The following is a 17,392-nucleotide window of genomic DNA, read 5'->3' as shown; positions in this document are numbered from 1 at the left end:
AGACGTTACGGTTTATGTATCTATGTTTTTCAGATGACATACACAGATCTGAACTGAAATTGTTCTATTTTTAAAAGTCTCTTCATGGCCAGTTTTTATTTGTGAATCTAGCTTCAATAGTTTCAATGATATTGAACAAAAACGATTTAGAATACAAACAATTCAAGATGACGACTAGGTCACAAAATCAAGATCTAATAAGAAGCACTAGCAATGGGTGTTGTTGAAATCTTTCTAAGGTAAAGTTATTTTCATTCCTTATTTGGTGAACCGCGCTTCTTTTCAGGTTATGCCATTGTGTGTTCATTTAATTACCTGAACCGCAATCCGCAACCCATTTGCTATAGAGGCATGTAAGTTTGGAATTTGGCTGTTCTAAGAATTTCCATTTTATTCAATGTAACCTTGATCCGAGTTGCAAATGTATTTATTGTTTATGCAATTAAAAATAATACGTGCATGTATATGTCCAACTTTGAGAAGACAAGAGTATTATCCCCGCCTGTGCTTGAGGATCCACAAAGCTTGTATTCTTATTTCATTTTCAGTTTGTATTTTTATTTTTTATTTTAATTAGTGTGGTTTGGTGGAAACGTGCATATTTTAAAGGTTTGCAAAAATTAGAGGTGTAAGGTGTGAATAGTATCGAACCCAAAGTAGACCCTTGAGATACGCCACAGTAAATGTGATGAAGACCATACATCTTATTGTTAAATAGAAGAATTTGCTAATAGTTTTTAACATAATTGCTCAGCGCAGTTTTCACACGAGAATTTGGTGGCACGAGCCCTAGGCGAGCGCAACAAAGATCGACTTTCTTTCTGCTAAAAAAACCTTCAACCTTAAGTGAACTAATGTTTTCACTTTGAATTTATCGTTTTGATGCAATTTGGAACAAATCTTTAAATTTTTAGCAACATTTGAAAACATTGAATTGAAAACAATTGAAAAAACTGCCTAGTGGTAGTATCTGTACCTACAGGGTGGTTCAAATTCGTAGCTCACCATAGGGATTTCCGAAATGGTGCGAGTTCCTTTTTGTGACTATAAAACCACATTTGAAATTTTTTAAAAATCTTTGAAATCTGAGATATCACCAATAAACTGAAAATCTTAAATTTCGTTTTCAATTTCTCTACCCTAAACAGTTGGAAATGGACGGTTCACATCGGCACCTGTTTTTCAGGAAATATGAATCTGTTTCAAGCTCAGAATTTCCATAGCTAACACTTCCTTATTGGCCATAGTGGATTTTTACGGAATGAGATAGAGGACAGAAAAGACGACTGAAAAATAATGACGTGTCACACTCCATTACCTTTACATTATATTGTAAAAGAAAAATTTCAAAATCAAATGTTTTACATTCATTTCCCAACAAACCATTACACCGATAATTATAATCGACATAGCTTAGTGGGCCATTTTTCAGCCTCATCAGAGTTAGAGACATCTGTCATCTTCACGAGCACAGAAACATGAAATCCCGTACGTGCAAGTGAATCTTATTTTTAAGAATTTCCTGAAAGAAAACCCAGCTCGAAATTTTCTCAATAAATTGTGCCGGATGTTCGAAGCAGCAAATAAACGACACGAAACACATAATGAAAGTGGATATAAAAAGTAATACAGAAATCGATAAAATAGAACTTGCTATTTAAATTTTTTATTTGTATCGGCTAATTATTTACGTTGGTTACTGAATAAAGTATAAACAGTACCTACTTCGAGTTTGCCCATGCTTATATTTACTTTTTGAATCAATGCTACACTTGAACATGTCTGTCCTACATTCTCAAGTCGTTGCCTTGACGCTTTCCTACAATGCCATATCTAATACGTATTCCCTTTTCTTCGATTGGGGGATTTATTGCATGGATTCTTCCATCAAGTCATGAGTGTATTTTGCATTTGTATGCTAACAATGATATGAACTATTCTGACCATATATTTTTATTATTAATGATGGGGTATCTTTGTACTCTCACAATAATTGTAATATGAGGTGGTTCGTTTAGAAATGAAAGCCCTGTATAATTATTAGCCCGCAAATTAAAAAAGTTCTTGCGGAAATGTACGCAGAGATGATCTTTATCGCGACTTTCTTTTTAGTTAATTACTTTCTCTTTGATTATCCGCTAACTGCAACCAAATAAAAACTTTACAACCACTATCTTGTAGATCGGCGTTAACTCAAATGTAGATTAACCAATTAGTTTTGATAAAACGCACAGTAGTAGTTCCTGAAACTTGTGCGTTGATTGAATTATCTACAACCGTTTGTAACAATTTGTACCTCGTATGCGTATAATTATGCAAATGCACAAAATTAAAATTCTGTAAAAAATAATAATTGCAAATTTAGATTTCTTTTTCCTATTAGTGTTAAGAAACCTAATAAGTTTAAAGTTACTGTAGCATAACATTGAAAGGTTTAGTGTAAGCGCGGTGTTTGCCTATTTTGTACGATTACGTTTAGTATAGTACTTACTGTTAACGTAAACGCGCTTGAAATACCTGTGCACAGTCGTAGGTGCTTAAGTACTGTAAATTTGTGCATCGTTACCTAGTAATATAGTGATCTGTACTTATGGAAACAAATTTAACACAGCAGAATAATGTTGGAATCTGGTAAGGCCATACTTTGCCACTGTTCCTGCCAAGTTCCGTAGTTGTATAGTAAATGTGTCCAGCATAGTTTCAATTTCATCACCGTTACCCTGAGTGTATCTTTTCACGGTACATTGGTTGCTTTAAACGTAAAGATCTTGTGTAAATTAAACAATTCACGCATATATACGTAATTGCACCGAACCGCTGTGCGTTGGTCCAAGTTTATGAACCGAAAAAAATCCCTAATCGAATTGCTTACTGGTTGATGTCAAGTTCAAGGCTGAAATCACTTTGCAATTGTAGTTTTTTATGTAATCGAAAACCTTCCATTAATTATCTTTGGTTCGACTAAAACTTATTGAAAAGTACCAATGTTTCCACCTGTTTGAGAATTTTCACGCTACGTGATAAAAGCAAAATTTTGCATGGTCAATAACTTGACATTGAAAACATGCAAACACAATTTATAAACTGTATAAGCGAAATACAGCTAATTATTAACCTTCTCAATCAAGAAAATTACAATGACCAGAGAAAAGGTTGAGGTTTTAAAATTACCATTACCATTTGTCGCTTTTGAACTGCGACAGCTTCTATCCAACTTGGAAGAGCTGTTTAGTGTTTATTGCCCCAACCAAAGAGTAAGCACTCTTTGCCTCCAACCATTCTTTACTTTGACATTTAAGGGACAAGTGGTTTTAACGACCTTCACGTTTGCAAGAACTCAAAATTGAAAATATGAATGAATAATTAGTAGCCGCGTTAAATTCTTAAAAAACGTTTCTATATTAATACCAAGATCTCAGGTTTTGTTTTTTTATTGGTTAGTGTACGTGTTGATATATGATTTTCAAGAGTTTTATATTTAATGTTACAACAATACCAGGAATATTCATATATGCATGGAAGGAGAACTTCAATTTCAAGATCAATTACATAGTTATTACGGCAATGTAATTGAATATACATGTATTCGGTAATTGGATAGATAGAAAAATGAGCACAAGATGATTTTGTGTAATTCATACCGTGTAGAGAGTATTTTCTACGAGCACTATACCCATGACAAAATAATTCAAATAATCGTCCTTTATTGCACCGATGGTATGATGTTATCAAAGTTTATTGGTTTTGTTATTATTGTAATAGAGAAACTTTATTTAGTAAATCAATGCCTACTTGTTATGTTAAAAAGTTGCCTAATTTAAGACACAGGATGAATATAAATGATTGTTAATATTGAATGATGCACAATTTTGTACAGAATCTTTTTGCCGAACCCACGAAATGGTGTCTAGATGGTAACGAGTTTTGAGGTCAGCGATACACCGTCCGTAGGTATATATCGTTTTTCTCGTTGTCAACACCATCGCACTGTTCGGTTCCGTTGCCTCTTTCAATTCGAATGTTGGGTCAAACAATAGGGCTGTTTGATTGTTTTCATTGACCACCAGGTGAACTAATTTCTTCGTGTACTGTTAACTTTTGGTAGCGGAAGGCGTTGGCAATTATTGACCGAACGGTTGTGTCTGTTGTTCACAAGCAAGTTTCCTAGGGTTTTGGGCTTAGTGTGACATCGTCTACACTGGGTACCACCTGCGCTCACACCGGGGTTAGCTCGAACAGATGCTGTTACTTGTTATTTGTTAATTGTCCCGAAGGAAGTTCACTTTTGTCACTCAACCAATAATTGCTAATTGGACATTCACAAAATTGTATAAAAGCGTTGTATACTGTTCAGTGTACAAAGGGTATCAAAAGATCCAAGAATTTGGCGTGCAGCTTGCGCACAATTACGTGAAAATACGATTTCCGAAGCTGTAGTTGGAATTTGTAGTGTTTCTAGGTATGAATCAAGCTCCAAACGTAAATTTAGGCAAAAGTTCGTTATCCGCTTCGATCAGTCGCAAACAAATGCTGTAATGCTGAAAAAAGCTTCCCAACTTCCTCTCACGAGGTTCAATCCTCTCCTGCTTAATGTTGGAATAGAAAAATTCTTTTGGTGTAGATTTCGGGAAGCTGAGGATTTCTTTGACGTAGCAAAATGTCGGTGTCTTCCAGAAAGTTCTTAGGCAATTTACCTAGTGGGGTACATTGTATCAGATAGACGAAGGCGGTCAGTACTGAATTTCTGCGCAGGTCGGATCAAATTGGAAGAAACCAACTTTTATTTGGCCAGATTACGAATTATGGCATCAGTATCTTGAATAGCTGCTGCTTCTTTTAAGCACGAAATAATTGTGGCGTCAAAAGCAAAGCCAAGAATCGATACAATCTGCAAAAAAATGTTCCCATGTTAATTGCCTATGTTCGGTTTTGGAATATTCACCCGATATACGTAAGTAAGATATAATACATATTATCTATGTGTATAATTCAGGTCATTACATTGACCCATCATATCCATAATCGTATACCGTGTATATGTCGATGGAGTTATGATTTCAAATGCGAATATATTTTCTACAACGAGGTATTACAAGAGGGTACTTACTTGCAAAAGAATATTGTGACAAAAAAGCGAGACGGCTATGTATGAAAATAAAGTAGTTAGTATGGTTACATATGACAATAACAAAATTGTAGAAATAAAAATAAGTTGCGTTTTGATTTCTTCTAATAAGAAGCTACCTATATCAGCATGTTGGTACACCAAATTAGCGGGCCCGTTCCTAAAAGTGTTAGTTTTAACAGATACGCACGACTGTAGACGCGTAACAAATTTTTTTTGAGCCAGTTAGCAGGTTCTTAGGTACATCTCTCCTCCACAATTTCCGGCCAATTTCCTCTTCTTGCATCCCCACATAGCCTATTCCCTTCTTCAAACCATCAATCCATTTCCTTTTACTTCTTCCTCGCTTCCCTCCATCTTAAGTCTCCATCGATCCCTCCGATACGTCTCTCAACATTCCATAGCCCCTCACCAGATGGGACACCCTAGTTTCTCTTTTTCTAATATTCCTTAATAGCTGTCTTTCTTCTCGTGCTGATCCTTAATACTTTCTTCTCATTTCTAAACCTTTTTACTCCAGTTTACTTTTATCAACCTCCTTTGAGTCCATATTTCGAACGCTTCCAGGCTTTCTAATTCTCTTTTATTTAATTTCCATACCTCACACCCATATAACAAAACACTTCAAACTAATCATTTCACTAACCTTTTTGGACTTATAAATCCATCTTACTGTTAAGCATCACTTTCTTTCTCGTTTATACATAGTGTCTCGGCCATTCTAATTCTTATCACTATCCCCTTTTCACTCAATCAATCGTCTGATATTGTACTCGTATTTACTTGTTTTTACTTGTTCCAATTTCTCTCCTCTTACCCTTACATCCATTACTTTCGCTCCTACTACTTTCATTATTTTCGACTTCTTGAGGTTAATTCTCAATCCATACATGTCTTCCATTTCTTTTAGTCGTTTGAACATTTTATTCAATTCCCGCATATTTTTATCAAATATGGACATATTATCTATACCTGATGACTGACCTTACATTTCTGTCGCCTATGCACTCCCTTGTTCCTTTCCCAGAACTTCCTCGCCATATCCTCCATATAGATATTAAATAAAGCTGGTAAGATAACATCCCTGCGTAACTCCCCTTCCTATTTCAAACCATTCAGTCATGTTGTAACACACCTTCAGTGCCACCTCCAGCTTCATGTACAGTTTTTCGTATTTCACACAATCGAATGCCTTTTCCAGATTTACTAGGCACAGACACTCAACAGTCCCTCCTCGTTCTATATAACTTTCTCCAATTGTTTTTGCCACTGCGATTCCAATCCTGGTTTCCAAACCCCTTCAAAATCCAAATTGATCTTCCCCCACTAGCCCCTCCATTATCCTCCTCGCCCTCGTATCCAACACCCGAAACAAAATCTTGATAGCATGAGCTATAACACTGATCGTCCTGTGTTCCTCGCATTTCTTTGTTATGTTCACTACCTGCTCTCGATCCGCCCTCTACCTGCTCTATCCACTCTCCACCTGATCCCTACCCGCCTCTACCCGCTTGTATGTCCATAATGAAATGTTAAGTAAATTTCTATAATAAAAAATTGTTACGGTAATTGATCCTTGTTAATACTCGTAGGTACATACATAAAAAAAAACAGTTCGACGAAATTTTTTTGTTATAGTTAATTATTGTTTTCTTCTTTGTTACACAATTTTAAATATTTCGTTTACAAATATTTTAAATTAAAATTACAAAAAAATAAAGTTCAAAATGCAATGTACATATCTTTACAAAAGCTCATTATTTCAAGGGCAAATATTGAAACGTTAACGATCTTTCGCGTAAATGTATAAGTAGATCTATGTTATAATATAAAGAGTGAAGTTAAAAATATATATTTACATACATCAAGTTCAAAGTGAACAGTACATAACTTTCTAAGGTTAGTATCTGAAAGGCCCCAATTTCTGCGTTGAAAGACCAAACGGGGCCTTGATCAATTTTCTACCTGACATTGAGCGACTAAATGGCGCCTTGCCATAAAATATGACATCACAAAAATTGGGTTATTGAACATTGATGATCTTGAAAATGAAATGACAACACAAACAATGGGGTCACTGACCTACATATGATCACCTTGGAAACGAAATATGACTACAAACAATGAGGTTATTGAAATTTGAGGCAATCAGCATGACAGGTGACCTTTGAACTTTAGCTTGACCTACTTTGAAAGGTCACCTCCAGGTGGCTAACGACCATGAACTGGTCCAGGTACGCCCCTCCTACACTACTCACCACAAATTCGACTTAACTTCAGTTTTTTTTTACTTCATGCAAGAAGTTGAGATAATATCCCCTCCTCTCAATAGCATAACTTAACACAATTCACAGATCTTTATATACCGCAAAGGAATTATAGCATGCCATCTAACTATTCAATGAAGATCCAAAAACTGAAAAGGGTTGAGGCTGTGCCTTTTATCAAATTCATAGTCGTGTACATTTCACTTATCACATCATACTTAACATACAGTGTGCATTATGTGGCCAACAAATGGGAATGCTTTTTACTTCCAATCCAAATACCACCAAAGCTTGGTTCATGTTCGAGTTCGATTACCATTTTGTATGCAATTTGAAAATCTTTAAGTCAACAGGCAGGCCAAAAAAATGTAATATATAAACTTAAGAGTTTCTCAAGAATAAATTACCATAATTTCTAAGAATGTTGCAAAATGTTATTGAGGAAAGTTGTCAAGAACTAAAAATTAATGCATATAAAATGGTTATCGAATATGTGCCAATTTTTCACGGCACATATGCATATTTACACTGTGCAAGTACATAATAAAATAAATATAAAATCATTCTGGTTGCACATTATTAAACCGCACTGTACGTTATAAGCAGTAGTAATATTAGAAGCTCTGAATAATGCATATTCATGTGATAATATTCTACGATTCTCTTAGAATGATACACGCACTAAATGTGAAGAAGAGATGTGAGAAAGTAGACTCTGCAGTAGGCCCGTATGAATAAAAGGAAGCAAATGCTTATACTTGCAAAATTCAAAGTAAATACTCGTAACTGCCCCTTCATACTGGTCTGTTTAGCATGGTTTAGCAGCGCTGCACTGCGTCCTGTCCTGCTGCTCAGCAGCGCTGCTAAGTCACCCAGTGTGAAGGAGCACTTACAAGTATTTACTTTGAATTTTACAAGTACATTTGCTTACTTTTATTCATATGAGCAGAATATAGCTATATTGGGTAAAGGGAAACGATAGAGCGAGACCGTACATGTTGCAACGGCATCTTCTTTTCATCCCCACGGCTGTGCGTCGTTTGCAACTGGTTTAAATTTTAAAATATCCCCTAAATTCGTCAGATTGAACTCATTCATTGGGATATTTTCTTTATTAAAATCGAAGCAACTTTAATTAAAAACTTTTTTTTAACATGACCAATATCAATGAGTTTTCCAGTAATAAAGTACATACAAACAGCTTTCATTTTCCCAGAGAGGGTTATCTTTAAGAACATACAATCCAAATATTCCTTAATAATTTTTTAAGTTCAATGAATTATAAGTTACGATTTTTCTTAAAGATATACAACCCTTCATTTTTACATAAATAAAATGACGATATCTCATATACATCACCTTCTGCCGATGACGATGTTCATACAAAAATTGGCTAAGGCGACCCTCCGCACAACTTGCAAAAAATATTAATCTGAACCGCACAGGAGATGCGCGAGTAATCCGGAACCTGCAACAATGCGCACCTCTAAATAATTTATGAAATGACTACTTTCCAAAAAATTCGAAAAAAATGAAATCCAAATTAAGAGTTACCGTTACAATGTCTTAACCAAGGGTAGCGTTAAAATGGGCGAAGAATTATGAATGTTTTCTGCAAGTGTACTGTGTAACGCTAGGTATAACGCATTACGGTTACTCAATTAAAAAACACATCACATACTCTAGTAAAAGAGCACTGGTACAAAAACAACAAGATTTCCAGGTTTTATTACACCATTATAGTTTAATATACGCTTTTTATGTTTACAAAAATTATGTACGTTACTTGTTGGGACACCCAATTTCATAAGCAACCTGATAATGTTTCATCTTTCTAAGCATAACGTGCATACAGAAACCAAATTAGCAGCAGCCGGAAACACAGGGTTCTGTTCACATGTTCTGATTATATCAAATGCGCAATTTATGAAGAACGCGTAATTATCTAAATTAACGAGATGTCACAAAAATTAATTTTCATATTACCACCCCAAAATGGTGTAATAACATTACATTTACCTTAAAAATTCCGTGAGTCCTACCTTAATTTGATATAAATATTAACTTAAAATTGCTATCACCTAAAATTTTAATTTAAACGTTTTCACAGTTTCCACATCTAAGCGAAAAACCATGTTTAATTATTCGCATGTTTTCACTTTTAATGTATACCGCTTCTATAATATACGGTGCTCCGAGTATATTTCAGTTGGAAAAGGTGGAGTGATGGTGAGGTAATTGAGTTCTTCAATTAACTTTAGTTAGCGGCAAATTATATACGTAGATCAATTTCGAATCAAGCTTTTGGATTGAACTTGTAGTTACAGCACGGAAAGGGGCAGTGCGTGGGTATGCAGCTTAACTTACAAAGGTAATGTAACTATTAAAAATTTTAAAGAAACGAATTGGAAATACAATTCCTGTTTCATAACTAGGGGAACCAAACCCACCTACTAAGGTGATATCTCCGGTGATATTAATACAGAATTGTCAGGAGTAGAAAGGGACACGATTTATACAGATGGACATGATGCAATGCGATTATCAACACGATGGTCAAGATACCGCGACATTAAACACTGTGCACGATATACAGGAGAAAGTAGCGTCATTCCTTCTGATTTCCCTCGATTAAAGTTATATACTTCATTTTCAGATCCGGTTACAGTAAAAGCAACAGTATAGGTACAAAAAGACAGACGTTTTCCGTTTCACATTGCGCTATATTCATGTGGACAGTCGGGCCATTTCGCAGAGCAAAAATCGACATAGGTGTAATTACGTGTTTTGTGCTAATTTAGTACGCCAATAGCATGTTCTGTTGGCTAGATTACCCTATGATGTACCTATGTACTTTGCAAACCAACACTCTAAAAGTTGAAAGGGTGGCAAAATAAAAAGTAATTAGTGGTTATAATTAAGCGGTAGCAAAGAGTACATAATACTCTCTGGTTGTAGTTATCTTGGTAAGTTAGGATCCTTTTTCCAACTTGAATTTTCTTTTGTTGTATATTCCGGTAGCTACATACAGGGTTAGTTTATGAATTTTATAGAGATTTCGTAAAGTATAAGGGATATGAAAAAGGAAAGATTTACAGTTTAATGTGCCTTACCCAGAACATCCTTTGTTTTTCCAAAGACATTCATGGTTTGGTAGATATAGCTAACGATAGATAGATTTATCGTGATTTCACGCCTGTGTTTAAATTTTAGAAACCCCGCCTGGTGACAAATTTTAACCAAAGATTTTTCTAGTAAAAGCAAACATATCGCATATCTTAGACATTATGTTTGCGACTGCGTAATGCTAACTTTACTATTTATAAGAATGTAATATCTTTTTTTTTGTATACCCATAAATAGCCCGTTACACGACCTTTCGGGAAGTAATAATCAATTCAAGGAAAATACTCTAAAGATACTTACCACAATGGTCTCTGGTGGACAATACATTTACACAGAATTCAAATATCGCAGACCGCTGACCGCAGACCGCGCTCTGTCTGGCAGGGCCTTAATTGATGGAAATGAGTATTTATCAAACGCCATGTGAATTTCAAAGGCTTTTGTGTTACATATTCTTAACAGAATCGTCTACGCGACTTTAGGCAAGAAATAGAAACCATAATTTCAATGTCAACTAATACAGGTGGTACTGAATCAACTTTAGATATCAACAGATATCACTGGTGTAATTGTCAAAAGCGGAATGCGCTGGAGTAAGAGGATAAAGTCAGGGAAGCTGCTATTATATGTCTGTTTCTTCCAATGCTATAATCAATTAACGCACGAATACGTCTCTTTCCATAGTAATCAAGGTTTTCTTACTTCCATCGGCTATTTCATGCCGTCTGAAGCAAAATTCATAATTGAATGTCGCTTTAAGGGTGTCGAAAATCGTTAGTCATCGTCCTCACATTCTTTTATAAATTGAATTTTGTTTAAACGATCCCCGTGATGGTAAATACATGACATGATTTGATTTAAAAAATAAAGCAGAACAGATTTGCACGTGCCACGAGGAAAATACATATCAAAAAACGGTTGAAAAACTTGAAACTTTGGAATAATTTATAGAATCTTGAAATAAGGATATTTACACCCTTTTTACCTAGCTTTTTACCAGTAAAAAATTCTAGAAAAAAATTCTTTAAAATGTAACACGGGACTAAGTATAAATTAAAAACAACACACTGAAAACGGTTGAAAAATCGAACAATAACACATACAATATTTTTTTACATAGTGATGAAATTATCGGAAAAAAATCGTATGGAAAGTAGTATCTTTTTTCATGATTTTTACTATGCGTTTCCATGAAGTTTTCTCCTGTCTATGAACAATAGCATCCACTTTTGAGTGTGACAGTAAATCGCGAATGTCAATCAAATTATTCAATTTATTGTCGGTTATTATGGATCACTATGCAAAAAAATTTCGTGCACAACACGTGTTGAAAGTGTCTTTTTTTCCATGAATTTGCTTGATTAACTCGGGCTTCGCCCTCATTATTCAAACTGCAAATTCATAAAAAAAAGTATCACTTTCAAAACTAGTATAAATAACTATTGCATGCTTGGTTCTTGCACGGAATCTGATGAGCTTTCAGATGAGGTTTGGTTTTTTGAGGAGATCGATCATACTGGGTACGAGGCGTTGCTTAATGCGGCTGCCACTGATAGGCCAACCAGGTGGGTTTGCTATAATATGGTATAGTCCTACCCCTCCTATGTTTCGAGAAACAAACGAAATTTAAGGAAGTCTTGTAATTCAAGAAATCGAATTTTTTAATTAAAAAAAATTTAATAGCGTTGCCAGGTTTTTTGCCTCGCCATTTCGTGTTTTTCCCGTTAATGACGTGACTAATTACATATACCTAATTCATCTGGTCATCCCAACTAAAATTAGTATACCGTAGTAACAATGTTTAACAATTAACAATGTTTGGTAGTAGTTAGTGGTACCTATGAAAATTGCTAGTACCTACGAGCGTTGTACTACTAATTAATAAGGTGTTAGGCCAGTCATTTTAAACACTAAACATTGCAAAAAATACTGTAAACTTGCATTTTTAATATGTTGTTAGGAACAACCTAGACAGTGTAAATCTAGATTTGCAACCCTCAAAAACGTGAGCCAGCCGATATACAGGGTGAAATTCGAGAAAGTTTGGAATTTTTTTCAGTTTTTCGCAAAAAAAGAAGTAAAGGATTGATCTGAAGAGGAAATGTGTTATTACCACTTTTGAAGCAGAGAAAATTACCTAAAAGACGAGCTATGTGCGAGATCTGTAACCCAATTTGTTCCAGAGATACCGCTCTGTGAATATTGACAAGTTTTCCGAAAAAAGGGAAAATAAAATAATTACATCAGAATTTTTTTTCTTCATTATAACAACTTAAAATCGAGGTAATGTTAAACTGTAACAATCATTTTCGGGCAATATTTGGAGGAGGCGAAGAGTCACCGCTTGTACTTGAACTTCCTTGTTGGCTATCTTTAGGTTGAAGAGAGGTGACTCCACATCTGCGTAGATCTCCTCTTCATCCAACTCCTTCGCTCTTGGTATGTTCGTGCAATTGATGCCTTCGCAGTGTTTGCACATTGAAGAGCATCTCATACTAGCCTTCATGCAAGAACACGAAGCCGAGCAACCTTTTTGCATCTGCAGACAGAGCTCTTGGTTCTGTGCATGACCTCTCGATGGAAGAATTCAGACCGCTGCCGAGAGGTCATTTTATAAATAGTCTTCTGTATGATACATACATACGTATGTACGAGGGTTGTCCAGAAAGTAGCAGACGTTTTGAAATAAAAAATTTTAAACTTGGTAAAGCATATCTCTTATTATATATATGTGGGAGCTACACTTTTGGGCTATTTATCAACACAAGCGCCATTGAAATTAAGGCACTTATCATAGCGTAGCGCTGCGTTGCGAGCCAGGTCTTCATCGCTGGGAAGAGGTGGAAGTTCTGTTGTTCAACGACAACGCCCGCCCGTACACATTCAACCGTACTGGACAGCTCTTGGATGATTTTGGATGGGAGAAAGGATCACCCTCCATACAGCTCGGCTCTAGCGCCAAGCCACTTCCACCTCTTCCCAGCGACGAAGATCTCGCTCGCAACACAGCACATGGACAGTGATGCCGAACTCCAAGCCGGCGATAACCAGTGGTTAAAGTCTCAGGCGGAGTATGGATACAAAGTTGAAATCAAAACACTTGTACCACGCTATGATAAGTGCCTCAACATGAATGGTGATTATGTTGAAAAATAGCCTAAGAGTGTAGCTTCCAAGTGTATATAATAAAAGTTGTTTCTTACACTTCCTTAATTTTTTATTTGAAAACGTCTGCTACTTTCTCGATAGCCCTCGTAGTATGTATGAGTATTTATGGCAATATTTTTATGGTATAAAATATAACAAAAGTAAAAATTTCCACTTTTTAAAAAAACTTGTCAATATTTACAGAGCTGTATCTCTGGAACTAATTGGGTTACAGATCCCGCACATAAGTAATTTTCTAGGTAATTTTCTCTACTTTAAAAGTGATAATAACACATTTCCTCTTTAGAACACTCCTTTACTTATTTTTTTGCGAAAAACTGAAAAAAGTCCAAAATTCTCTCGATTTTTACCCTGTACATCGGCTGGCTCATGTTTCTGAAGGTTCCAATCTAGATTTATACCGTCTAGGTAGTCCCTAACAACATATTAAAAATGCAACTTTACAGTATTTTTTGCAATGTTTGGCAAAAAAATTGTCTAATATGGCTGGCCTATATGGTCTATTCTCTTAAACGAATTCACCGTGCCTATATATACAAATTGCGGCAAGATAAAACACGAAGGAATGCACTATCATATACGGAGATAAGGTAATATCGCCATAAAAACGTTATTATCAGATACTGGTTAAAAAATATTATCTAAAGTAGCTAAATAGTTTAACGTCGTACCAGTAGACGTTATTTTGAGTTACGGTTTATTAGTGTTCGTGATGGGTTTATTTGATAAAAGGAGGCAAAAACATGGTTTGTACTCATTTTTTTCCTATATTGAAGATCTTAATTTGTAAGTTCATAACAAGTTTGTTCCCGTGAGACTTCTGCGTTCACTCCATTGATATAAGTGTTTATAAAACCATAACCAATGCGGTGGTTGGTACTTATTAATTTCAATTATTGAATAATTGCTCCAACAAAACTTTCTCGGTTAACTCTTGCAAACTTTTACGTTGAATTTGTCAACATTGGTGTAGCGAAGAATGCTAGAAATGAGGGATACAGAAATAAATGAAATTATTTGCGAAGTAAAGTCTAGAAATGCGCGGAAGAAGTGTTTTCCTATGCAAGTAAGTTTTAAGACGGTATTAACCCATTACTCAATTTTAATGACTCTTTAATTGAAAACAAGTTCAAGACGCTGGAAGCTGCTTTGCTGATTATTTACCTTGTCTGAACACGGTAATCTTTATATTATTTTCTAGAATTTGAAATCCCCATTTAATTAACATGAATTGTTTATTGTTTGTAGTTAAAATGAAGTCTATACTACGTAATAAGGTATTCTTAGGGGGGTCAGATGAACATTCAATTAGCAGACGGAAAATCCGTAATTTTACAGACCGCGTTAGCTACATTGGAACAACAGTGTTAATTTGCGATGGAAATGCGATATGATAAAACCGGGGGAGTGTGGGAAACATTAAACGCATTTTGGGATTCTTAAAGGAACGAGTTCTAGTTTATTTTTTAATTTCTTAATAAAATTAATGAAATTGTTGAGCTTTTCCATTGTTGTTGCCAACCGCACCGTAACGAGGCCAATAAGTCAGGATGCTGGGATCTAAAATATTACGAGGACAACGAGAAGTAGAGTATTTTTCTAGCGACAATACAATACAAATACAAGGGAAATTCGAAAAAAGTGTAAAAGGGTATCTGGAAGAATAATAATTAATATTGAACGTTTAATTTTAAAGGTATTTTACCACTAATAATGTTTGATCGTCCTGTCAGCTATTTCGTTTGTTTTTGCGATTTAGCGCTTACAGAAATCAGTATCAAGTTTTTTAGGTAGTGCACCATACCTTGCTAGGAAAATGAAGATTTTCTAAGTTTGTGTTGTACTTGGTTATAGTGGTGACTTGTCCTTTAGATTTAACAATGATACCTGTGCGTTCCTGTTGAGCAGATTAACCAACAGTAATAACATTAGTAGACTTTCAACCCTTTTGTAGTTTATTGTTTTGTTTCATTTTAATGATGTTATAGGATTTTTTAAAATTTGGCTTCTACAGGCCAAAATGTATAAGACTGGGCGAGATAGATCAATATCAGATCACTACGTGAAAAGTTATGTGCAAAAAACCTTTTGCAAAAATAAAAAAAAGGGGCTCCGCAATTTTTAGAGGCAGCGTAGGGCAAGTGTGAAGTGCACATCGTTGGAAAGGTTTTCCAATCTGACACATTTCGAAAATGAAGTGAATTTTTAATTAAGATTGTGGAAAATTTAGGGCTTCTCGCTCAATTTTTTTGTTGAAAACGTTTAATTGAAGTGTCCTCTAGCCATTTTTAGCGCATTTCCACAAAAATAAAAAAAAAATGCGCTATTGTGGCCACTTTGTCCGTCCGTCCGTCCGTCCGTCCGCTAACTTTGCGACGCTACTAGTTTTTTATCTTAAGAGCTATTGTTCTACTTTTTTCGCTATTTGGTTCGTTATGGTGTCGAGTCTTGTACCAAGGAAGGAATTTTTTCTGTACCGCTTACAAAAAAAGTTATTGTAAAAAAAACAAAAAACCGTTTTTTACATGTTCCATAATTTTACCCTTTTGCCGTTTATTAACGATCCTAGAGATCGTTTATAATTTTGCATTGCTATCTGTCGCCTGCCGGTTGGTCTTTCCGTCTGTTCCTTTGTCTGTCTGTCCATCTATCTGTCCGTGTGAACGATAACTTTGTTTAGAAATGTTCGATCGCTTTTACATCTCCGTTAGTTATGAACTGACATGAAATTCAATATGGGCATAGATTTAGCCATATAATACGCAATGCCAAAAGTTGGATCGAATCGATTCAAAATTCACAGTGCCCTTTTCGCATCTCGACCATATATAAACCGAATTGCAAACATTTTTACTTATAAAAGTATTTGAATGAAATTTGATACATAGGCACTTGGAATAAAGGAAAATCAAACGCCAATTTCAAAATTTGGTTTTGCGCATGCGCAGTGCAAACTTTTTTATTTATGGAAGAATTTAAACGAAATTTGATACATAGGCACTTGGGATAAAGGAAAATCAAACGCCAATTTCAAAATTTGGTTTTGCGCATGCGCAGTGCCAACTTTTTTATTTATGGAAGGATTTAAACGAAATTTGATACATAGGCACTTGGGATAAAGGAAAATCAAACGCCAATTTCAAAATTTGGTTTTGCGCATGCGCATTGCCAACTTTTTTATTTATGGAAGAATTTAAACGAAATTTGATACATAGGCACTTGGGATAAAGGAAAATCAAACGCCAATTTCAAAATTTTGTTTTGCGCATGCGCAGTGCCAACTTTTTTATTTATGGAAGAATTTAAACGAAATTTGATACATAGGCACTTGGAATAAAGGAAAATCTAGCGCCAGTTTCAAAATTTTATTTTGCGCATGCGCCGTGCCAACTTTTTTATATATGGAACTATTTAAGTGAAATTTGATACTTAGGCGCTTGGAACAAAGGAAAATCTTAGTTTATTAGTTAGTTATAGTAAATTAGTTTTAAAATTTAGGTTTGCGCATGCGCAGTTCCAACTTTCTTATTTAGAGAAGCATTGAAATGAAATTCTTCTCATAAACTGAAATTGAAGTAGCACGTCAACAATGGATTGCCCATGTGCAACGCTATCTTTCATATTTGTGGCCGGATTTTTACGGTTTTAACAGAAGTTGCATCTTACAAATGGGAAATGAATGCAAGTGGAAATGCGCTTTATGTAA

General features: G+C 35.2%; 1 protein-coding gene across 4 annotated transcripts in view; it reads left to right on the top strand.

Annotated features, from left to right (window-relative positions):
* Positions 1 to 17,392, top strand: part of LOC116163660 — a 49,982-nt gene that overhangs the window by 7,865 nt on the left and 24,725 nt on the right. For 2 of the 4 annotated variants that reach the window (XM_031477712.1, XM_031477711.1), the window contains exon 1: positions 2,498 to 2,631. The exons of 1 other annotated variant lie outside the window; for it this stretch is intronic. In XM_031477712.1, coding sequence (XP_031333572.1) covers positions 2,619 to 2,631 — 13 coding nt within the window. In that variant the 5' untranslated portion in view covers positions 2,498 to 2,618. Of the gene's footprint in view, positions 1 to 2,497; positions 2,632 to 14,344; positions 14,433 to 17,392 lie in introns of those variants that run through there. One more of the 4 variants, XM_031477708.1, reaches the window with a different exon arrangement.

Source organism: Photinus pyralis, unplaced genomic scaffold, assembly GCF_008802855.1.
Source record: "Photinus pyralis isolate 1611_PpyrPB1 unplaced genomic scaffold, Ppyr1.3 Ppyr1.4_LG2, whole genome shotgun sequence".
In the NCBI taxonomy this organism is placed as follows: domain Eukaryota; kingdom Metazoa; phylum Arthropoda; class Insecta; order Coleoptera; family Lampyridae; genus Photinus; species Photinus pyralis.
Note: the sequence above shows the minus strand (reverse complement) of the source record. Positions and strands in the feature narration are given on the sequence as shown.